Genomic DNA, 25,580 nt, shown 5'->3' on the forward strand with positions numbered 1-25,580 from the left:
TTTCTTTGCTATGTAAGATAAAAATTCTTAGAAGGTTTTAGGAGCCTTTAAAATATATTAATTAAGAGTTATTTCAAATTAATTTCTTAACTCACTTATAATTTAATCAAATTATATTAATATTCTATATTAAAAAGCTTAGGTTGAAAATTAAATTTCAATAAAATTTTATCTCTAAAAATAAATAAATTTTACTTTTAATTTGACATTAAATATACCCATTAAACATGTCATAAACAAATTTTCCAACATTTCTTCACCATGAGTGGTCATTTAAACAGTCCTTCTATGATGTCCTCCAACATTGGAATTCTCCGGTCCATCCAAATAGACTTGCTGCGGGACATTTGATTTCTTACTTCCCCTGTGCTTACTCTTGTCCTTGTGGACATGGTGAAGATAATGATAGCAATCTGCATCCCTTCCTGAATGCCCGTGCCTATGCTCTTGATAAATGCTTCTTCGCTTACGAGCATTATGTTGCTGTCTTGGTCCCAACTCACGATCTCCATTCACATCTTTTTTGTGTCTCAGTGTATCTCTGATTCCCTGCTCATCATCCCAAAGATGATCTTCCCACCAGTCATAAAGGGGTCGAAGAGTCCTTTCTGATGCAAAAGCCATAGCAGCACAAGCACTGGAACTCAAAAAGTACAATGCAGTATGCGTTCCTTGTTAGCACAAAAATAGGCAACTACCTGCCAACTTTTCCAGTGATGGAGGCTACTAAACCTTCCCAAATTCTGTTCCAAATATCTTCAATAGATTCAAAGAAACCGTTTATGCTAATCTTTGGTGGCCGAAAGGGAGCAAACTGCAAGAAGTTCAGGATTTGAGTTGTTATTCCAATCATCATACAAGTAAACTGCCCATCAATTCATAAACTGCCCATCAATTCATTAGCATCACTTACTATTTGACCGAAGATGGAACATAATCATATGCTAGACTAAAACAGCATCAGTCAGTGTCTGCAGACACAGTCTGTGAATAGGTTACGTTATTGTAAGATTTTTTGAGAGTTTGATGAAATTAAACCCCTCCTAAATATTAAATTTTGATATTTTGCACTGTCACTAATATATGATCAAATATTCTTTTTAATTTTTAGGTATGAAAACTCCCAACAGTTTCATCAAATATTTATGAGACGGCAGATTTTAGCTGCTCTCTGAAACCCCCAATTCTGGCCTTTTCTTACCTTTACATTTGCAAATGATAAAAAAATAACAGTAATCTAGACACAATGAATTCTCTCTAAGCATAAATTGTCATAAGAATGACACAAAAATGTAGATCAAATAGAAGGCATAAATTGTAAGCCACTGAATGGCAAAACAATCATCTACAAGCTTTCAGCCACACCATAGGAAACACAAATGGACTACTGAACCTCCGCATAGTCTCGCATACGACATACAAATTTTCTTTTTTCTTTTCTTATTTTGCTACAATCAGTTCCAAATCCTTTTGCTCCGCATAAGAAATTGTTCATAGAAATCTTGCTTGCTTGAGTGGAAAATTGACCAGTTGCTGGGTAAAGTTTTTAGTGACTATACTGGATAAAACAATTCTGTTACTGCCCCCAAACCTGTGGTCCGTTTTCAAGGATGGTGGTAGTAGTAAACAATTGGCATTCTGCTGGATCAGTTTCATTAAAACTAGAGTCCTTCAGTATAGCTGCATCAAAGCACAATGATTTAGACTCCAGATTTCTCTGCCACCATAGTTACCACTCACGATGACAAAGAAAAGTTGCAATAAAACCATTGTAGTAAACCTTGCCAGCACATACATATCGTGCAGCTTTATCAGTTGCTGGGTAAATTTTCAATGACCGAATTGTAACCTCGCTCAGCTTCAAAATGAAGAATTGTTCTTGCAACCATTGAAACATTGAAATTGGATTGTATCCTTCACGAATGGTTAGGAATTAGAATCTATATGGTAGTTAATGTTACCTCCATGACCGCAACACCTCTTGAGCAGTCAAACTGCAGGGAGGAGACAATCATTATAATAGCTAGAAGTAGAATGTGTTGCAGCAACCACTCCTTAAGGCATCACATGTATACAGCAATGCATAATAATGGTATGCACTTACCAATATCTAATTTGACCTCTCATCCCAGTCAAAGTCAAATACTATCAACAACATGCATGACTTAGATCTTGTCCTTCAATTCTCTCACATTTTTAGAAGTATCAAACACCCCATACCAGAAGATTTCAAAACATAAAATTTTGTGGGGATTCTAAAAACTGCTTGATTTTATTAATGCCATTGTTGAAATACTGAAGAAAGGTCTAAAACATAAAATTCCATCAATGTGAAGTGTACCACAAAAAAACTTCATAATGCATAAAAAATGCACCCTGAAAGTAGAGATATCAAATTGGTGTGTAATTCTTAAAAACTGGCCAAAGAATGAGGAAAAGGATGAACATACAGAATATAATAAACAAAAACATATCATTATCTTATAGCAATGTGATCCAAATAGGAGTAAATATTGCATCAGCAAGTGTCATGTTTAAGCAATTTAGCACCATGACCATATTTGCGAAAGCAATGTTTAAAATACCGTTAAGGTATATGATGCTTCCACTTAACCAATATTCTTAGCAGAGACAGTAGCAATGCCAAATTGAGTAAGGGTTTCAAATGTCGGAATAGTGACACTTGACAGTTTTCCTGGGCTCCTGCAAAAGAAAGGAAATTAAGCTCAACAAATGGACATCCATGTACAAGCAATGCCATAACTAAAAAGTTGTTGAGCTTGCACTAGGTGATAAGCGAAGAAAGTTCCTGATCTTTTCCAGTTGTTGCAACAAGTAAAATTCACTGCACTAGTGTACAAATTTATACCGGTAGTTGGGATCGTATGCCTTTCCTATTCTGCAACTCGAGAATACAGTCAGGATATAAGTCGACATTGAAGTGATTTTAGATGTTTGCAATAATGATCATGCGACAGCAAACAAGATAAGGGGATCTAGGCATTAAAAGAAGTGGCCCCAGCTTTCTAGTTAATGTTGCGCCTTGTTTATCTGTGTAACAGATGGAGCAACAGCTCATGAACCCACAAAACAAACAGAGTGGGTTTAATTGTAAACCCACTAGCTTAGTCCATGCTGCATAATGCATAAGGAAAGCTTATCGCCGATTGTTTAAAATCATGCCCCTGGTTACAATCTTTTAACATCAGAAACTTTCAGTAGCAGTAAGAATAAGTAAACCTTTGGTAGACGTATCCAATGTCATCAGTGGTTAGTTCTATCAGAAGGTTTGTGTTAAGAATTTCAGTGATTCCTATGGAGAATGAAGGAGTCCCTGCATTCTGCGGTTGAATCAAATTAGTTATGAAATTCAAATAGTTTATATATTGTTGAACATCAGATCTACAATTGCGGAAACCCATCAATAGCTGTCCAATACCAAAAACATGGAACCTAAGTGAATCCTGAAACATTAGCTTTTCATTAAATCAAACACTTGTAAAAGTTAAGAGGAAACAATGTCTAAAGACAGCAAAAAAGACTAAATACTGAACTACCTATGATCTGTTCTTCAATAATATTCATGGCAATGCAACCACTCATCCTAGAGCTAAGCCAATCCAAATTTACAACCTCGCAAACAATATTCTTCTTATAAACACACTACTCATCCATTAAACATGTGAAGTTCAGCAAAAAATGAGGATGCCATTGAAAAACAGTGGATGCTTTGAAGATTTTTCATATACCTAATATGAAAACATTGTGAATAATTCATATCATACAATAATCAAAAGACAACAAGAAAAGATCGTGCTGGACTTGCTTATTGACACCCATGTGTGTTCATCGGCATGGCAAGAATTGCCACTTCTAACATCTATAATCAAGTATTAATTACCGAGCTAACAAAAAAATGCATTTGCATGTCCTAGTGCTACATTTTATTGTTTGGATGGGGTTTTGCTAGCAAAGAAACATCAAAAGGAAAAACAATGTAGCCCAAAGGCCATACCTACAAAATAGTTACTATTAGGCGGTTAGCCCAGGGAGCATAAACATAAAAGAATGGAATCTATTCTCACAACTTGCAACGTTTCAATTACTTTCACTACAAGAGGAAAACGATCAAAGAAACAGAGAAACAGTCCAAATGAACATAAAAGCTTTGACTTCCATGAGAGAAAAAAAAAACATTTCTTGCAGATTTTTGCAGGTCACTGACAGTATCTATCTATATATATAAGCGTCTACAAAAACAGAGAACAGCAGACTTTGAACTTTTCTTTCAAGAGGCTTCTCACATGCTTTAATAAATTGAAAAAAAACAACTAGGGTCAAAGGAAACTTGATGGGCAGAAAAAAATAGAACAATTGAGCAATGCATCAACAAGAAAAATGAGTTTAACATTACAGTCTATTATCATGATGAATGAATGGATGTGGCAAGTTAGAATAATTAAACGCAAGAATCGCTAATTATATAAACCATACAATGGTGCTATATAATTAAAACATAAACAGTATATAAAACAGTGGTCTGAGCAGAAATAAATTTTTCCTCGTACACAAAGCTCAAGTCTAAATTTTAGTTTTCAAAAAATAATCTTTCAAGGCACTAAAAAATATTTTACAATGAATCTAAACCTAGGTCCAAAGCTTGAGCATAAACCGGGTCAAGCTAGCACGTGAATTTAAATTTAAAGTCCAATACTTTGCTTACTGCCTCTCTCTCCTTTAAAAGTTTGGGTGTTCTTAGAACTTGATTAATTTAGCTTCTCAACTTCACACTAAATAAAACCAAACCCGTTTGCTTGCCAAAACTTAATTTCTTTTTAAAAAATAGTTTTTATGAAAAGTGAAAATTTTTTTATATATTTAACGGTATTATTTAAAATGAGTTGGAAAATATTTTTTAATATTTGACTATGTCGTGAAAAATAACTTATTGATATTTTTTCAAGTTCATTAAAAGAATGAAAACTAAATCTGAAAGATGAAAAATTTAAAAAAAAATAAAATTGAAAGAAAAATTTAATTTCATAAATTATTTTAAATAAATAGCAATTAAAATAATAAAGATCAAATTTGACAGATAAAAAAGTTAAAAAGAGATAAAATTAAAAAAAATCAATTTCATAAATTATTTTAAATAAAATAAATATCAATCAAAAGAATGAGAACCAAATCTGATAGATAAAAAAATAATTAAGAAAATGATAAGAGGAATACAAATAACAATTAGAAGAATGAGGACCAAATTGATATAAAAATCGAATTAAATCAAATTTAAATGGATGAAATTAAAAAATAAAATAAAAATTCAAAACAAAATATATAATAATTAAAAGATTGAGAACCAAATTTGATATAATAAAAAAATAATATGACATTTTTTAATTTCATGCAACTTCTAAAAAGTGTATTCCGATTAAAATAATAAGAAAACACTTTCTTAAAACTAAGCTAATTTTCTTTTAAATAGAAAGTGTCTTCTATTGACCAACTTATCTAATAATAAATAAATATAAAAAAGTTTGGAAAGTGATTTTTAAAAAATCATTTTATATGAAACAAACGAAGCCTACGTCACAAGATAAATTAACTTGTTTCTTTTCAATGTAGGATATAACTTTTAGAGAGTTTTGAGTTTCACCAAAACATGTTAACCAATTATTATATGAGATTAATTTTTCATTCACCCCTAATAGATTTAAACCATGTTCATATTTCATGAGAAAGAGCTTGTAATGTTGAGGATAAATTCAAACAAATTTTCAACCTTAAAAATGAAATGAGTGGACTTCTCTTTTAATGTGGTCTTAAAAATATTCATTAATCATGTTTTAAATAATTTTTTCAGCATAGCATCTTGGTTAAAATTTGGGCAAGAAATCAAGAATGACCCTAAGATTTTAGATGAAATAAAATTTATTTTATTTTTTTTTTAAATGAAATGAGATATACCATTCTTCCTGACCGGAACGAAATAGAATTAAAAATCTTGAAGATGCATGGATGCACCTAATCATTCGGTGATCCAATAGAAAGTGGCAATATTAGTAAGAATATCCTGGAGTTTCTAGTTGGCTTAATTAGGCTTTGTTTGTACGTACGATGTGTTGTGCTTAATTTCTTTCTGTTTTATCTCAATTACATAGTTGAGAGTATTACATACACTTGAGTTTTAAATGGATTTTACTAAGAACTCCCTTATAAAATTCCAATTAAAAACAATTAAAATTAATAGCTTTTCTTTTTTTTCATATCGTAGCTAGAAAAGCTATTACCTTGCCGAACACACAATCATGAGATGCGAAGCAGCAAAAACCCATATGCAGTATAGACGTTTTATAATACACTGCGGGGTCCGATGCTGAATTGTGCCGTCATTTTCTGGACGACAACGACTTAATGCAAATTTGGGGAGAGGAGAGGAGAGGAGAAGGCCACCACACCACTTTTATTCGCATCCCCCTTTATCTCCATTAATCTTCCAGCGCCTGTCCAAAAATAGATTCCCCAGAGAGGCGGCAGCGTCTAAGTTTCCGCATGCCTTGTGCTGAAAACGACATCTAAATAATTGCTATTAGTAGATCATGCGCTGTAATAAATCTTCTTGTATCAAACAAGAAAAAACATAATAAATAAAGATTGTCTCACTATATATGATCTTGCTTGCTAATTCACATCAATTTAACTTTATTTCGAAATAATTACTGAGCTAGTGGCGTTTGATTTCTATAAATCACTGAATTGATACAAGAATTCTAAGTTGACTAAAGCCACCTTCACAACCTGGAGAATGATTGAATACATCCTAGTGTAACCCAACCCTATCCCCTTCCCCTGGTAGCTTTTCAGACCTGAAGCCGGCAAGGTCATCATGTAATTTTCTTCATGAATCCGAGGACATTTTTGGAATAAAACAAAGACAAGACACGCATTTTAATGTTGATAGGCCAAGAGACAAAAGAGTCTTTTTTGAGTGTTGGTGGAGTGATATTGGTTGAATTTTTAAATGAATTTATTTAAAAATATTTAAAAAATTCAATTTAAAAAAAAAAAACCATTCTTTTTCAAAATCAGAGCCACCACCGAAACAAATACTTTAACCACTAACAAAACCTCTCTTCTCTTTATCCGTTCATGCTTTGCGTTCCCAACGTTACACCTGTCCACACCTGATAGCTTCTTTCGCCGGCCAGCTACACGTGGCAGGGTTTAAGATTCCATCACTGCTATAAATATATGTAAAAAATCCATTTAAAAAGAGGATGACCACCTTGGTAATAAACAAATACTGCTTTGTCAAGAGATCACACCACCACAACAACAAAAAACGATGCCAGTCTCCGGCGAGAAAAATGGCGGCGGAGATGACGAGTCTGGAACGAGTTTGTACCGAGTTCTGGTGGATCGGTGCGCGAGTCTTGAAGCGAGTCATGTAAAGCTGAAACAGCAACTGAGTGAACTTACGGAGGCTGATGAGAAAAGAAAAGGGAATAATAGCGAGGCTATGGCGATGTCAGATGCCCAGTGGGGGTGTATTCCTGGGTACTTCACTACTGGGAGTCCTTACAAGAGCGTTCTGGATTGCATTGGACATGCTGTTCATGTGTGTAGGGCTTCCTCAGGTGAAATTGTATACTGGTAGGTAACTATTGAATATATATAGATATAATTTCTTGCACATATATATCTTTTACTTGGCTTATTGCATACCTGAGGTTGTCTTTATTGGTCCTTGGTTTGGTTTACTTAGTTTGAGTTGTGTGTGGTTGTGGGAGTGTGTTTGATAAAACAGTTCTAATTCATGATACAAGCTGAAAAGTGTTTGATGAAAGTGATTTTGGATTAGATGGAAATTGAAACAATAATAAAGAAAAAGAATTGTCTGCATACCTGAGGCTATTTAAGTAGAGGAAGGGGGGAAATTGAAAATTTAGCAGGGTTTTGATTTTCCCTATGCGTATGGTGCACTGATTAATTTGTGGGTGAGATGGTCATGGTAGTGTGGCCACAGCAATTGTGAAGATGTTTTTCTATGCGAGATGATTCAGGATGCAGGTTTTCTGTAAAGTTTCTTGTATATCTTTATTTTTATATACTGGTTGACGCTCGTTGAAATGCTGCTGTTATATGCTAATAACACCACAAAATATTTATTGTGTATTTCTTGTTGCATTATTAATTTACAAGTTGGTTGATCCTCTGTTTTGGTACCATTTAGTAGTGTTTTGTTCAGCGATTGCTGAACTGAGATATATAATCCTATACAGTAATCAATAATACCATCGAACCTCTCATATACATCATGCATGTGGTAGCTCCTTGGTTAGCCTAGAATTTTGTATAGTTTGTTTAGTGGTCATGGCTGGAAATGCATTGAGCAGATTGGTGAACAATAACTTAGAAACTACTGTGATTATTTTTCTCAGTTACGAAACGTTAAGAGCATTTCATGTAAGAACATTAACTCAAGAAAGTTTCTTGTATATGCAGATTACTGAATGAACTTAGTACTGTAACAACCAAAAACACTTAATTAATTAGGACATGGTGTTAAGAGCCAGGAATTATAGTGTCAAGGCTGGACTTAGATTGCTAATGAGTCCAGTGCAATGTTTTCTTGTTAGATTAACGTTTTAATTATTATTTTTTTATGCTAACAACGTATTTTAGTGCTTTTTTTAAATAATTTAGACTTGCATTTGCATACAGAAGAAGCACTAATTAATCTACTGCATGGTTTGAATAATCAATTTTAGATTGCAATATATCCAGATTTCTTAGGTGTCATGTGTGCTATTGAAACATGAAAAGTATCTTGGTTTTTGGCACAACGTTTAGCTAAAAGAAAGAAAGGTTTCACAAAGAGAGTCTCTTGATTTAATAAACTCACAATGTCAAAAAAAAAATTAAGCCAATGTCCAATACTGTTTAAAAAATAAGTTAAACCAAACAAAATAATAAAATTCAAATTAAATAAAGCTCTCAAACCCCAAACCTAATTGGAAAAATAAATTACAAAACAACAACTTTCAGATTTGATATAGATATAAAAACAACCCTAGCTAGTTACAATAATTAAGTTAAACTCCTACAAGATCAGGTTTATTAAATATGTTTGCAAAGTTTTAATCTGATTTAATAATTAGATTATTAAAAATTATATTTATTTTTATTAATAAATTCATTTGACTCTATATATATCTTTTTAAGTTTTATCTTGTTGATTCACCTCATATGTCATAAATATGATGTGATTAAATATCTATTAACTTTTCAAGTAGAATATGGTTGAACTACTGAGATTTATATGCATGGAGACACTTGCATTGTTATGTATTGTTCAGCTGCTTTTGATCACGTTGCATGTTAAAACATAAATTGTTTGTTTGATTTAATTGGTTCAAAAAAAGTTAAGGAAATGACTTGAACTTATATGAGATTGACCATAGCAATTGAATAAAGGCAAAATTCGTAAATGCAATTAGTGTTTTTCCTCTTTTCTCCAATAGCTTTGTGATTATCATAACTAGCATGTTCTCTTTATGGATGGAACTAAGGTGCTTTTTCATGCGTTACCCTTTAGCTGATTTCGAATTTCTATCAGGAATCGTTCTGCTGAAAATCTATATGGATGGAAAGACAGTGAAGTCATTGGACAAAGTGCTACTGAACTCCTTGTCGCCGAAGACCATTATGCACATCTAAAGAAGATAATGGAAAGACTGAGCTTTGGACAATCATGGTCTGGTCGGTTCCCATTTAAGAAAAGATCAGGTGACTTGTTTATGGCTTTGGTTACAAAAAGCCCATTGTATGAGGAAGGTGAGCTTGCTGGCATTGTTACTGTTTCAAGTGACGCAGCAATATTTAACACCGAAAACTCACAAAATCGTGCTAGATTACCGAGGCTAAACTTGAAAAAGATTCAATGGAACCCACGACCACCAATTGCGCCGGTGACACAGATTGCATCGTCAGTTTCCAATCTGGTGCTTATGTGTATTACATCATTAGAGTTTTGTCCATTCTTTTTTTGTTCAAGTTCTATGTAATTTCATTCTCAGAAGTTTTATGCCCTCGTGCTGTTTAACCAATCAGGCCCCAAATTTTTTGGCTCGAAAACATGGTGATGACACATGCAATGAACATGGAAATTCTTGGGACAAAGGAGATACTGCAACAGATATGCGGTGCTTTAGATCGGAGATCCCTGGTGAACCAGTAAGTCTCAATTTTACTAACCCTGGTTTAACTTTGTTTTATATATCAGTTGAAAGGAAACACTAAGCTGAAGTTTTATTATTGGAGGTGAAACTCAATTCTGATTTCCATAATGCGTAGAGCCCTCAAAAAGACGAATCTCTGTTCGAATTCGCTCAACGTTCTAAAATTGTATTGACTTTACCATAATTTCTTAAATTCTAATTAAGCTTCCTAACATAACAACACTAGTTTGGAACTCATTATGCTTGAAATCATCTGGTCATCATTTACTTGTATACTTTTCAGTTCTTGCAATGGCGCGGTTCTTGATGCATTTCTGTAAATTCATTAATCATCCAATTGAAATATACACTTTACTTTTAGACACTAGTAATTTCATCCAAAAGATTTTTAATTTGATTTCAAACTGTACATTTTTTTTTTGTTTAAAAATTTTGATCAAAACCTTTTATTTCTTTTAGTTAGAATGGAATGCATTGGATTGATTTTTCTCACAAAATTTTGATCAAAACAATTTTTAATATTTAAATCATTAAAATTTACTTCACTGTAGAGGCTGTCTCTTTCTTTGTTACCTGTTTTGCTAATGACTTGGTTGAAATGTCTTACAGGCTGCTAAGATACTGTTAGCAAAGCTGAATATCAAGGGCATTGGCAACATTGGAAACATTGACGATGCCAATGCTCAACAAAATGGTCCTCGTGATGTTGCAGAAAGAAATGAAGCACCAAATGGAACTAACGATCTTGCAAGTTCAAAGGCATCGTCTTCTTATCACTGCAACAACGATGCTGAAAGAGAAATTTCACAGAAAATAAATTCCTCCTCGGAATTCCGAAGAGAATATTCAAATGCATATCCAATCAGAAGCCCTAATGATTCAGAAGAGAACTTTCCTGTAGCCTCATCAACAGAATGCAATGGACGTCATGGGTTAGATAAGCCAGGAGATCAGCTGCAAAAATTAGTCTGCCAACAGGACAGGAATGAATTGGAGCTAGAAGCATCAAACTTGGAATCCAATGGGGTAGAAGATGATGCAAAAAGACAGCCAGATGGTAATTTTCCAAGTCACAAGAAGAGTGTCGGCAGCCTTGGAAGTACATCAAGCAAAAGGGATCGCGATTCAAATTGCATAGTGGACTGTGAGATTCACTGGGAAGACCTACAACTGGGAGAGGAGATTGGTCGAGGTAAACTTCGAAGGCATAATATGTCTTTACCTTTGTTACATATGTTGTCCTTTAAAGTGTTTACATATGAATGCATACGTGTAGGGCTAATTAACTTGGCTTCCAGGGATGATATGATGAGAAGAATTACTATTTTTGAAGTGTTTTAGCAGATTTTGAGTAAATAAAACAAAAATAAACTTGATCTTCATTCAGAACATTTTGTGTTAATATTCAAAGGAAACATATTTCATTAAAACATTTTATGTTGATATTCAAGTGAACATATATATTTCATTAAATGTAATGAGACCTTGTCAGAAGTGCTTGGCAAAATTACAGTATCTGGTCTAATTTTGATGTATCTGAACTCCATTGTTATATTATATGATTTTAACTATCATTAATTATAGGCAGTTCTTCTTAAAATTCCTCTCTTATCTTGGTTTCGCTCTACAGGTGCATATGCTGCTGTTCGTCGTGGAATTTGGAATGGATCGGTAAATTGATAACTGGAAAAGTTCTTCTGTGTTGTTCTGAGTTCCAAATTAATCTTGATCTAAAATGATTTTTTTAACTCCAGGATGTTGCCGTAAAGATTTATTTTGGGAATCAATACAAAGAAGAAACTTTACTAGACTACCAGAAGGAGGTGCTTAAACACTCAGCTTTCAATTGTTTGTAAGTTTCATTTGTGAAGGAAAGACCTGATCAATGGGTCTCATTCATGTAGATCGATATAATGAAAAGACTCAGGCATCCAAATGTGTTGCTATTTATGGGAGCAGTATATTCACCAGAAAGACTTGCCATTGTCACGGAGTTTTTACCCAGGTAATGACAGTGCTCTCTTTCTGAGGAGTGATCACCCAGTGGTATTGTTTTGCTAGCTCTCTTTCAAAGTGACCAAGGCTTCCTAGAGCTGCCGTTTGGTGTTCTGTTAAAATCTAGTGATATGCAACTTGGGGATGAAATCAATGCTGCCCTAATGGATGCGTGCTCTCCTACTATATGTTCTGATTTCTTCAGAAAACTAATTTTTCTTATATTTCTTCTGTTTTTCATGGTAGGGGAAGTCTTTTCAAGACACTACACAAAAACAGCCCGGCCTTGGACATTAGACGGCGTCTAAAGATGGCCCTTGACGTTGTATGTTATCAACGACTGTTTTATTTTAGAGCACAAAGGGGGCTTGTGGAGTTTTTCAACCGACAAACAAGGCCTTACAGTTTTGACTTTTACTGCAGGCTAGAGGCATGAATTATTTGCATCATAGAAATCCACCTATAGTGCATAGAGACTTGAAATCTTCCAATCTCCTCGTTGATAAAAACTGGACTGTCAAGGTAATATCCAAATATGCCACAAGTTATTCAAGCACACTTGTCATCTAGCAATTGCTTCGAAAACCATCTGAAGTCTGTTACAGGTTGGAGACTTTGGCCTGTCAAAGTGGATGAATGCAACCTTCTTAACTGCAAAATCTGATAGAGGAACTGTAATGATCTTAGCACTCTTCTTTAATTATTTCCTCCAAATGTTGAGGAAATTCCTGCAGTTCCTTAGCTGCAAATTGTGCGAATATAATGGTCCTCAATGTTGTCAGTTTTGATGCATTCGTCTGCAAATGTTTTATCTGCGTTTTTTTCTCTGTGCAGCCTCAATGGATGGCCCCTGAAGTCCTCCGGAATGAACCTTCAAATGAAAAGTAATTCATGAAACTAAACCCTGTTAATCTAGAAATGGACAAGTGCTGGTTTCCTAATTTATGCTAAACAGATTCAATGGAATTGCTTGCTTGCGTTAACCAACATAGAAAGTAGAGGTGACATGGTCCCTCTTTTATCATCTAGCGTTCTTAACTCTTGATGTATTGGACACCTTTTTACCTACTGTCTAGTTCAGCAATCAAAAGTGTTCAAGGAGTAGAAATCATTAAACCTCATTATTAGCTAAAGTAAAGAGAGATCATCGTTTCTCCAATTTATTCATTATTAACTCACTAATAATCTTCTGAAAATTAGTGTTTGGCTTGCCCTGCATCTGCACAGATCTGATGTGTTCAGTTTCGGCGTCATCCTCTGGGAACTCATGGCTGTCTCCATTCCATGGGTCAAGTTAAATTCCTTACAGGTATATCCCTTGTAATATGCATTTCTCCCATATTACCTTAATCATCGACACGTACATATCAAATACAGCACTGAATATTTCATAAAATCTCACTGAAAGTGTGTTTCTCCCATTTCAAAGGTAGTTGGGGTTGTAGGCTTCATGGATAGAAGATTGGAATTACCAGAAAGCCTTGATCCCAAGGTAGCATCTATTATCAACGACTGTTGGCGGAGGTACTTTTCTAAATGCATATGCACCAACCTTTTTTTTATTTTACTTTTAATAATGAATTGGGAGCTTACAAGTTGATGAAAACAAATTTTGTTTGAATTATACAAGCAGTGATCCTGAACAACGTCCATCGTTTGAGGAGATAATACAAAGAATGGCAGGTGACATATCCTAGAGATGTTGAAGACTGGAAATAGCGATCGCTTGCAAAACAGTCCAAAGACACGTCAATACTTGAGTTAAGTACACTTACAAGACAAGAAGCTATAAGGTTGTTTTGTGTGCGTGTTTTTAGAGTTTAAAAATGATGTAATAAAGAGATGACAAGAAGTTGAATATGAACGGTAAAAAATTGAAATTCTAGAGTTACCTTACCTGGTAATGCTGGTTACCAATAATACACAAAAGTGCCTGTTTGGCTACGCCTTAGCATTTATTTTTTTATTTAATCATAATTTTATTCTTGAAACACAATTTTTATTCATGTATCCCATCAATAATGGGTTTTGAACTCAATTTATGAGAAGCTACTTTCACATACTTTTGCTACATTTTTTCTATGCTTTTCATTGAATTATAGTTTATTATAGTTGAATTTGTTATCCATAAGATCAAAATAATCTCACCCTCCTTTGAATTAATTAAAAAATCAATGTTAGACAATTAAAAATTTAACAACATCCAAGTTTTTGTATCGGTAAAATATATATATATATATATATATATATATATATATATATATATATATTCTGATTTTATTTCTAAAAAAAATTTTAATCGATGTAGTTTCATATTCACAATTCCAAAAAAATTAGAGGTTTTTCTATATGAAATATACTCGTAAAGACATTACAATAAATTTAATGTTATAATAAAATTAGTATTATAATTTGCATAGTTATTTTTACGGTGTATTAATAATGAAATGCACATTGATATAATTGCAAAATAAAAAAATAATACATGACCTTTTAGATTATTTCACTACCAATATCAATTTGAACCATTGCTTTAATCAAACATCTTAGACTTGTTTTTTATTGAATAATAATTTCAACTATAATTTTAATCAAATAAATATTTTAATTAAAATAATTTATTTTTCTAAACTTATTTTTTCATAGTTTAGTTATAAAAACTACTGAAATATCTAACACACTCAATATCCAACACACTCAAAATAGTAAAGTGGTTCGGGGTCGAAGCGTGCCTGTTTAGTATTGGTGTCTCGGTAGGCTATATGGACATTCCAGACCCAATATGGAAACTAATTTATCATGGGCTCGGATCAGCAAAACTCTCTGGGAATTGTGCCATCTTTCAGAGTCCAGTATAATAATGAGTCACATGATGTGCCTGAGTTCCTTAGGACCTCATCCTCGAACCTGTTAGTCTTTGGACTCGTGGGTATTGTTGACCTGGTTTTGTGTTTTGTGTTCGTGGTTTGGCGATAAGGGGTGCAAATGCCCATCGATGGAATACAAATCCTGGGCCAATAATGGGGTGCAATTCCCAAGCCCCCCCAACAGGCATAGTTCCCAGTGATTTCCAGAACTGGGAGTGTATTTTTTCTCATCTTTTTACCTCGTTACCCTGCGAATTGTGAATGTGCCATGTCCTAATCTTAGTTAATGTTGCCGGGCATAGTTGGAGGATCTCCCGACAACTTTTTTGGCCAGCATGAATCCCTGAACATTAGATAATCTTCGTACATAAATTGATACTTGTTATATGATGTTCTTCAATTTCAATGACTTCAAATAAAAAGCATGTTCACCAAACAACAAAACAAGAGAGACTATTAACACTCTGAGTTTTGATCAAACAATCTACGCGAGTGCCATCAATTCTAACTAAAAAGAAGAGGGTCAAGCTCAAATTATCCAGTCCCATTGCTCTTGCTGTGTTTAGCAGGAGTAATAAAACAGGGCTAGACGGGCAGTATGAGCCCTGTCTTCCTATCCTGTGCATTCTTGGGACTTTCATGTGCCCCTGTGATTTGAGTGTTTCATCCAGTTCCTAAAAAACATTGAATCAGGCATTGACCTAGCAGTATTCACACCTGCAGAAAATGTTGACTAACTAAGCTGACAAATATCCACACCCGTGAACTAAATGTTTAGGAGGCAAAGAACGTGCGTTGATTTGACCAGGTCTCCTACTGTGACTCTCTCATCTCTGTAAAGTAATGATCCAGTAGGGCTCCATTACACTTTCAATTCAACGTGTCATGATCACAGTAGCTAAATATATGATCGACTCTTTTTTCTTTAATTTCAGTATTTGATATTCTGGTGGGGTGAGGATACTTCTGTATAATAGGATAAGTTTGTACGATAAGTACGTACGAGGACAGGATCATTCATGTCATTGCTAGAAACTCGACGAGAAATTATATCCTGACAACATGATCTTGTAGTTGCATCCTGTCGACAAGAAATCCTGTTGACAAGATACCATAACCATTCTGATACCGTAACCATCTGTTTCTTCTTTTTTTTTCCTTTCCTTTCTCGTGAAAAAAAAAAAGTTGTGCTTAAATTGACCATGAGCTTTTCACACTTGTTATATAAACAGGAGGATTCACCGTATAATAACTATTTTATCTTTCTTATAAAAATTGCATGTATTTAGATTAGGGATATTTTGATATTTTTACTATGTGTATTAATTATTACTAATTTGTTGGGGGTATTTATATTTGTTTAATGTTTTATGAATAGTAAAATAATAAAATAGTTCAAGAGTAAAAATTAATGGTCTGGGGTAAGGGTATTTATATATTTTTATTTTTTAATATACAATATAACTGCATATGTATTTTTTGATACAAGATATTTAATTCATTATAGTCGGTGCTATTTGGATCTTTTAGACAAGGTTTAGCTGTTAATAGTAAGTTTGGTTTCATGTTTTAGGGCCTCTGTTGAAATTTTTTAGGTTATAAATTGGTTCTAGTTGCTGTGAGAGTGTTTATAGTATGTTTTTTAATTAAAATGGGTTGAAAAAAAAAATTGTTTTAATTTTCTAGCTATCATGGTGTTGACCGGATTATGGACAGTCAAATGACACCTCATTTGTAATGTGTTGCCTAATTTGTTTATTTTTTAACAGAACCCCTTAAAAAATACAAGCTCAAGGGCGCAGGGCGGGCTCTTTTTTCATATGCCTAGATGCTTTAGGTTGCTAGGACCGCACAAATGAGTTTTTGGTGGGGTTTTTTTATAATTATTTTATTTTTTATTTAGATGCAACATTAAATATTAAAAATATTAGTAGACCATGTTGAGCCTTTGATGCAAATCATTGATTTAATGAGTCATGACACAGCATGTATGGTTGTTTTTTTTAATGCATTTTCCCCCTTGATTTCAAAAACAAATAATGTAATTTATCCCTTTGTTATCATTTATTTTATTTATTTAACTTCAACTAAATAAATAATTTCATTGTTTTTTATAACATAACTTAAAAAAATTATGTCATTGGGATCATTTTTTAACTTAGGTTTTAAATATTATTTATTGATTAAAGCTGATCGAAGCTGATTGAGATTAATATAGTATGATATATTTTAATAATTTTAACTTAAAATCTTTTATAATTCTTTTATTTGCTTCAAAATTTAATATAATTCGTAGTCAATTAAGATGCAATAACGGTCCAACTAAGAAAAAAACAAGGAAAGGGAAAATGAAAGATAAAATCCAGTCAACCTATTATGGTTGTGTCTATTATACAGTTCGTAGATTTCACGTATTAACCCGGATCAATAAAATTTATCTTTATTTTATTAATTCACTCCCTTGATTTTTTTTTTCAATTTAATTCATTAGCAGTTCTTTATTGTCATATTTAAACTAGAGTTAAACAAGACTTAAATATCCCCATGAGGTTTTTTAAAACCATATACCTGTATGAGTTAAGCAATCTTTTTATTGCTTGCTTGGTAGAATAAATTAGACCAACTATTTTTTTTTATTAACATTTATTATAATTGATTAATTGATTTGAATATACAATAAGTTTTTAATTATGATTTTAAATATTTTATCCTCACAGGCAAAAATAACACCATTTATATTTTCTAATATTGTTATATATATATTTTACCTCAGCGAAACGCGGTTCCAAAGTCTAGTTTCTTGCTATTCCTCGAGCCCTTGGAAGCTCTATTTGTAAAGCCACTTTAATTAGTTGGCATAATTGATGGGATTTGAGTGGGAGATGAGTTGTAATTGGTGGAGTGTGAGTGGAGGATGAGTTGGTATAATTGGTGGAGTATGAGTGGAGGATGAGTTGTTAGGCATATATTCCTCCTAAATTTATGACCATTATACCCTCACTCTTGCCTATAAATAGGCAATGCATTCAAGCCTATATGCACACCAAGATAGAGAAGAGAAGAGGAGAGTGAAGAGAGAGTAATCCCACAAAATTGTGAGGTATTTGTGAGAGAGTAAGTGAGGTGTTTTCTCCTAATAATAGAGAGATTCTTAGTTGTTCTCCTATTATTTGAGAGAGGTTGTAATTCCCACATTACTTAGTAAAATCCTTCTATACTTGCCTGTGGACGTAACCCAATTGGGTGAACCACGTAAATTCTTGTGTGTCTCATTTCTCATTTTATCTTATTCCTTGCCTTTTATCTTGTCGGGTTTGCATGCCAGTATCCTAACAGTGGTATCAGAGCCTTCTTGGTTGGTGTTGTTAATACACAAAAGTTATTCGTGTATACAGTTACTATTCACGTCTACGGCACTATTCACCTATACGGCACTATTCACCCATACGGTACTGTTCACATAAGTTACTGTTGGCGTATATAGAAAGTCAGTGCGGTGATTAAATACAGTCTAGGAAGTTCTGTCTAAGGAGATTGGGTTTTAAGCGGGACCGTTTGTGACCCCTCCAATCTTTCCTGGGAACTTACTTAGTGAAGTATTATTCACACAATACTATTTCTGTATACGTTACAGTTCTGTGAAACGGTGATAGCTGAATAGATCACGGTGAATAAAATGGCAGCAAAGTACGAGATTGAAAGGTTTAATGGGAGCAATTTCTCACTCTGGAAAATGAGAATCAAGGCAATCTTAAGGAAAGACAATTGCTTGGCAGCAATTGGGGATCGACCCGCGGAGATCACTGATAATGCAAAATGGAATGAGATGGATGGCAATGCTATTGCTAACATACATTTAGCATTAGCCGATGAAGTATTATCAAGTGTGGCGGAGAAGAAAACAGCTAAGGAGATATGGGAGACTCTAACAAAGCTATATGAGTCCAAGTCTTTGCACAATAAGATTTTCTTAAAGCGGAGACTTTATACCCTTCGAATGGCAGAAACCACGGCGGTGACTGACCACATCAACACAATAAGGACTCTATTTTCACAACTCACTACGTTGGGTCAACAAATAGAGGAAAGTGAACGTGCAGAGCTTCTACTTCAAAGTCTTCCAGATTCGTATGATCAACTCATTATCAACTTGACCAATAATATCCTCACAGACTATTTAGTCTTTGATGATGTTGCAGCCGCCATCTTGGAAGAAGAAAATAGGCGCAAAAATAAAGGAGACAGAAATAGTTCAAACCAAGCAGAGGCATTGTTGGTGTCAAGAGGGAGATCAACGGAGCGTGGCTCTAGTGGGAGTCAAAGGCAAGGGAGGTCCAAATCAAGAAGTAAGAAGACTGTGAAATGCTACAACTGTGGCAGAAAAGGGCACTTCAAAAAGGATTGTTGGTTTAAAAGGGGTATAGAGAATACTGCAGAGTCATCAAAACCTCAAGGATGTGTCGCAAGCACCTCAGAAGATGGAGAGGTTTTATATAGTGAAGCAGCGACAGTCTCTACAGATAGAGAAGAGCTCACTGAGGTCTGGCTAATGGATTCAGGAGCAACATGGCATATGACTCCTAATCGAGATTGGTTCCATACATATGAACCCATCTCTGGAGGCAAAGTGTTCATGGGTGATAATCATACTTTGGAGATTGCTGGCATTGGCACCATCAAATTGAAGATGTATGATGGCTTAATTCGTACTATTTCAGGAGTGCGGCATGTGAAAGACTTGAAGAAGAATCTTTTGTCTGTAGGACAATTTGATAGTCTTGGCTGTAAGATCCGAACAGACAATGGAATAATGAAAATTGTCAAAGGAGCGCTGGTGGTTTTAAAGGCGAGAAAGACAGTTGCAAACATGTTTGTATTAATGGGAGAAACACATCATGGGGCAGAAGTGTCAATCGCATCAGCCAGTCCTGCAGAAGAGAAGACGATGATGTGGCATCAAAAACTAGGCCACATGTCAGAGAAAGGTTTAAAGGTTCTCTCTGATCAGAAGTTACTCCCTGGGCTTACAAAGGTTACTTTACCTTTTTGTGAGCACTGTGTTACAAGTAAACAGCACAGGTTGAAGTTTGGCACATCAACAACTAAGAGCAAATGCATCTTAGACCTGATTCACTCTGATGTTTGGCAAGCACCGGTTGTATCCTTGGGAGGAGCAAGATACTTTGTATCATTCATAGATGACTTCTCCAGGAGATGTTGGGTGTATCCAATTAGAAGGAAGGCAGATGTGTTCGCAGTCTTTAAAACTTTCAAAGCGCGGGTGGAACTTGAATCTGAAAAGAAGATCAAGTGTTTGAGGACTGACAATGGAGGAGAATATACCAGTGATGAATTTGATAACTTCTGTCAACATGAAGGTATCAAAAGGCAGTTCACAACGGCATACACTCCACAACAAAATGGAGTGGCAGAGCGGATGAACAGAACTCTATTAGAAAGAACAAGAGCAATGTTGAAGGCTGCAGGTCTAGAAAAGTCATTTTGGGCAGAAGCAGTCAATACCGCCTGTTATGTGATAAATCGATCTCCATCAACTGCAATTGAGCTGAAGACACCGATGGAGATGTGGACTGGGAAGCCAGCTGATTATTCTCGATTGCATATATTTGGAAGTCCTGTGTACGTGATGTACAATACACAAGAAGTTAGCAAACTAGATTCAAAATCCAGAAAATGTGTATTCTTGGGATATGCTGATGGAGTGAAGGGGTATCGCTTGTGGGATCCCACTGCCCACAAGGTAATCATCAGCAGAGATGTCATATTTGCAGAAGGTAAAATGCAAATGGAAGAACATAATAGCATTCTAAAGGAGACTACAGCAGTCCATGTGGAAAATACTCAGAATCATGCTTCTTCTGAAGTTATACCAGAGCATGAAGAGCAAGAACAAATAGAGACTGAAACTCCTGAAGTTCGGCGGTCGACTCGTAAAAGAAGGCCACCGGCTTGGCACTCAGAATATGTTACTGAGAGTAACATTGCATACTGTCTTCTAACAGAGGATGGAGAGCCTTCAACTTTCCACGAGGCTATCAAAAGCACAGATGTATCTATGTGGATGACAGCAATGCAAGAGGAGATTGAAGCTCTACACAAGAATAACACTTGGGATCTTGTTCCGCTACCACAAGGAAGAAAAGCCATTGGCAACAAATGGGTTTACAAGATAAAGCGTGATGGCAATGATCAAGTAGAGCGGTATCGTGCAAGATTGGTGGTGAAAGGATATGCTCAGAAAGAAGGAATAGACTTCAATGAGATATTTTCTCCAGTGGTACGACTTACTACCATCAGAGTAGTCTTGGCAATGTGTGCTATATTTGATCTTCACTTAGAGCAGTTAGATGTGAAAACTGCATTTCTTCATGGAGAACTTGAAGAAGAAATTTATATGCTCCAACCAGAGGGTTTTGCTGAAACAGGCAAGGAGAACTTGGTTTGCAGGTTGAACAAATCTCTATACGGTCTCAAACAGGCGCCGAGGTGTTGGTACAAGAGATTTGATTCCTTCATAATTAGCCTTGGGTACAACAGACTCAGTTCATACCATTGTACGTATTACAAGAGGTTTGAAGAAGATTTCATCATTTTGTTGTTGTACGTGGATGACATGTTGGTGATAGGCCCCAACAAAGATCGAGTCCAAGAATTGAAGGCACAGTTGGCTAGGGAGTTTGATATGAAGGACTTGGGACCAGCAAACAAGATTCTAGGGATGCAAATTCACCGAGACAGAAGTAAGAGGAAGATTTGGCTTTCTCAGAAGAATTATTTGAAGAAGATCTTGCGACGCTTCAACATGCAAGATTGTAAGCCAATTTCTACCCCACTTCCTGTTAACTTCAAATTATCCTCAAGTATGTCTCCTAGCAATGAAGCAGAGAGGATGGAGATGTCTCGAGTACCGTATGCATCAGCAGTGGGAAGTTTAATGTTTGCCATGATATGTACAAGACCAGACATTGCACAAGCAGTGGGAGCAGCTAGTCGATACATGGCAAATCCTGGTAGAGAGCATTGGAATACTATTAAGAGGATCTTGAGATACATCAAGGGTACCTCAGATGTTGCATTATGTTATGGAGGATCAGAATTTACTGTCAGAGGTTATGTTGACTCAGATTTTGCCGGTGACCTTGAGAAAAGAAAATCCACTACAGGCTATGTGTTCATAATTGCAGGAGGAGCTATGAGCTGGGTCTCTAAACTTCAGACTGTTGTAGCATTGTCCACAACAGAAGCTGAGTACATGGCAGCTACACAAGCTTGCAAAGAAGCAATATGGATGAAAAAACTTATGGAGGAGCTCGGGCACAAACAAGAGAAGATTCTTTTGTATTGTGATAGTCAAAGTGCCTTGCATATTGCAAGGAATCCAGCATTTCATTCAAGAACAAAACATATAGATGTTCAATATCACTTTGTTCGCGAAGTTGTGGAAGATGGAAGTGTGGATTTTCAGAAGGTTCATACAAAGGAAAACCCAGCAGATGCTTTGACTAAACCGGTCAACACTGATAAGTATATATGGTGTAGATCCTCTTATGGCCTAGCAGAAACGTAAGCAGCATGAAGATGGCAAGTATAGAAAGGATAGAAGAAGAATCACAGATAATCAAGTGTGAAGACTTGATTAAATCATCAAAGTCTTCAAGTGGGAGAATGTAAAGCCACTTTAATTAGTTGGCATAATTGATGGGATTTGAGTGGGAGATGAGTTGTAATTGGTGGAGTGTGAGTGGAGGATGAGTTGGTATAATTGGTGGAGTATGAGTGGAGGATGAGTTGTTAGGCATATATTCCTCCTAAATTTATGACCATTATACCCTCACTCTTGCCTATAAATAGGCAATGCATTCAAGCCTATATGCACACCAAGATAGAGAAGAGAAGAGGAGAGTGAAGAGAGAGTAATCCCACAAAATTGTGAGGTATTTGTGAGAGAGTAAGTGAGGTGTTTTCTCCTAATAATAGAGAGATTCTTAGTTGTTCTCCTATTATTTGAGAGAGGTTGTAATTCCCACATTACTTAGTAAAATCCTTCTATACTTGCCTGTGGACGTAACCCAATTGGGTGAACCACGTAAATTCTTGTGTGTCTCATTTCTCATTTTATCTTATTCCTTGCCTTTTATCTTGTCGGGTTTACATGCCAGTATCCTAACACTATTAGGGTAATATTTCAGTGCAATTGCAATTCTACTTTGAAACCTTGCCTAATACTTTTTTCCCTGGTGGATTTCAAGCCTTTATATCAATATTTTAGATATTATATTATATCAAGCCTTTTCTGGGATTGCAACTGGAGACCCTCCCTCCTTCCCTTTCTAAGATTCCAAATCTTTAGCTACCGTAGGTAGGGACCCCTCCCCTTTTAAAATGATCCTAGATCTTATGATTATAGATTCGGATCTTATTATTCTTAGATTTGTTATTTTTGATGTAATCTTTTATCCCTCGAAGAAAGGATCTTTGTTTATGTTCATCTGCTTGGCCTTTTAATTTTTTTTTCAAAGATCCAGTTGAATCCACGGAGATAGACTTTTTAATTGAATTGTGATTGCAAATTATTTTTAAGTTTACAGGGCATTGAAAAGGGCCAGAAAAATAATGATTTTAAAAAGAAGAAATTACCTATATTAATTATTTAAAGAGAAAAAAATTGTGTGGTGGTCTGAAAAAGCATCCCTCGGCGTCTCTGGTCTACGAGTTTTTTCACAAAGGCTACAGTTTCTGGTGAGTTGAAACGACATAACAGCCTATGACATTGTAGGTAAAACCCTGGCAGATCCCTAAAGATAGAGTTGTGAAGAGATGGCTTATGATCCTTTTCAGTGTTCCAGTTACCAACCACTGGTAGCAGGGATTGTTGTTTTCAATGAGACCCGTGAACTCCACTCCAGAACTCAAAAGAATCACCCAGTGAAATTAGGATAAATTGGGCACTACACAAGATTAAAAATATGTGGGAGCATAAATTTTTGGTAAAATATTGTGATTTTAATGTATATTGTTCTAGAAGTATAATATTTATTAAATATTGTTATTTTTAAGTATAATGAGATAGTTTTTACGTTTTAGAATAATTATATTTAGTAAATATTATGTGTTTTTTTAAAGTACAACTTGATAAAATTGTCAAAGAACCCTCTCAATCCAAGATTCTAAAATATAATTTATATTATTTTTCAATAAAAGCTTTTTGGGCTTGAAACTTACACATGGCTACATTACCTTATGCTTAATTTTTATCAAATAAATGAAGATGGTGAGATTCAAACCCGTGACCGCTTGGTTATCAAAACTCCGATATCATGTTAAATAATCATCTCAACTCAATAGTTTAAGTTGCTAGGTGAAGTCTCAATATATAATTTATATTATTTCCCAACAAAAACTATATTGTTGTACTATTTTATCAAGTTTTTTTAAATGATATTGTGTTATTAAATTTCTATGTTTACTTTCTGATTTTACAAAAAAAACAAATACGTGAAATTACCCTCAGTTTATCATCGTGCTTCGACTGTGCACACCCATGGATCAATAATGCTCTTCTAAATGCAGAAACTTATATTTTATTATTTTTTAATTTTATTATTCAATCCAAATATATATATATTAACATGATCCTTATTTTTTTAATTATCTCATTATTTTATTAGTGTTATTTTTCATTTTATTTGTGTGTTGGTTTGAAATTACCCTTAACAGCTTTGCGTTGTGCATGTTATATTGCAATTCGTGGGGTTTCAGATTCAAAGATGAGATCATCTTATTTAAAACCAAAGATTTTCGCTCTTGCCTAATTGTTTCCTAGCGACTGTGTTTGGCGAATGTTTCTATTGACTGGGTTCTACTACTTAGAGTCTTCCATTAAAAAAATAAAACTCCTGGATAGAACGAAAAAAAAAAAAAGGGTTTGAGTTGCCCCAAAAATTGTGGGATAAAAACTAATTGTAATTTGCATTGTTCAACGTCCAATCAAATTTGCGTCTACCCTGAAAATATTCCCAGACAACAAATGCATGGTTAATCTTAAAATAAAATAAAAAAAGAAATAAAGCAATCATTTTTTTTCATCCAGAGTAAGATAAAGAGCCCATATTTTAAAATAATATTTTTATTTTATTTTTTATATCCATACATCAAAATCATCTAAAAATCTAAAAAGTATTAGTTTAATATATTTTTTAAATTAAAAAATTCTTTAAAAAATACATTATAAAACAAAAACAAGTACTCACTTATTATACAAACTATTCGTTGGAATCAATTGATGTAGTGGCCCGTTGTTTTAAAATCATAATATTGGTAGCGTCTGTGGGCCTAAAATCACAATTTTGAACAATTTGTGAATTTTGCTCGCACCTCTCATGAAAAGGAAAAGGATATAATATTCCTGTACAAAAGTCTACGGGGGTAATAATATAATTTGGAGGCATGAACGTGC

General features: G+C 34.6%; 2 protein-coding genes across 3 annotated transcripts; one reads left to right on the top strand and one right to left on the bottom strand.

The window, feature by feature from the left end:
* Positions 1 to 273: 273 nt before the first annotated feature.
* On the bottom strand, positions 274 to 3,603 carry LOC133701961 (protein HAPLESS 2-like). Its single transcript, XM_062126156.1, has 9 exons — positions 3,550 to 3,603; positions 3,407 to 3,464; positions 3,241 to 3,334; positions 2,634 to 2,703; positions 1,962 to 1,994; positions 1,768 to 1,858; positions 1,592 to 1,680; positions 699 to 814; positions 274 to 637 (listed from the first exon to the last, which is right to left on the bottom strand). The coding sequence occupies exons 1-9, from the start codon at positions 3,601 to 3,603 to the stop codon at positions 274 to 276; spliced, it is 969 nt and encodes a 322-aa protein (XP_061982140.1).
* A 3,576-nt stretch (positions 3,604 to 7,179) lies between these two features.
* Positions 7,180 to 14,298, top strand: LOC133700954 (serine/threonine-protein kinase EDR1). 2 transcript variants are annotated; one of them, XM_062124696.1, is made up of 14 exons: positions 7,181 to 7,653; positions 9,620 to 10,004; positions 10,114 to 10,236; positions 10,851 to 11,433; positions 11,872 to 11,912; positions 11,996 to 12,064; positions 12,146 to 12,246; positions 12,483 to 12,561; positions 12,660 to 12,758; positions 12,842 to 12,910; positions 13,071 to 13,120; positions 13,464 to 13,545; positions 13,666 to 13,760; positions 13,870 to 14,298. In XM_062124696.1, the coding sequence occupies exons 1-14, from the start codon at positions 7,346 to 7,348 to the stop codon at positions 13,931 to 13,933; spliced, it is 2,148 nt and encodes a 715-aa protein (XP_061980680.1). In that variant the 5' UTR covers positions 7,181 to 7,345; the 3' UTR covers positions 13,934 to 14,298. The 2 variants fall into 2 exon arrangements, with proteins under 2 accessions (XP_061980682.1, XP_061980680.1); XM_062124698.1 differs by lacking the exon at positions 12,842 to 12,910 and having other exon boundaries at positions 7,180 to 7,653.
* The last annotated feature ends 11,282 nt before the right edge of the window (positions 14,299 to 25,580 follow it).

This window comes from Populus nigra, chromosome 8, assembly GCF_951802175.1.
Source record: "Populus nigra chromosome 8, ddPopNigr1.1, whole genome shotgun sequence".
NCBI lineage: Eukaryota > Viridiplantae > Streptophyta > Magnoliopsida > Malpighiales > Salicaceae > Populus > Populus nigra.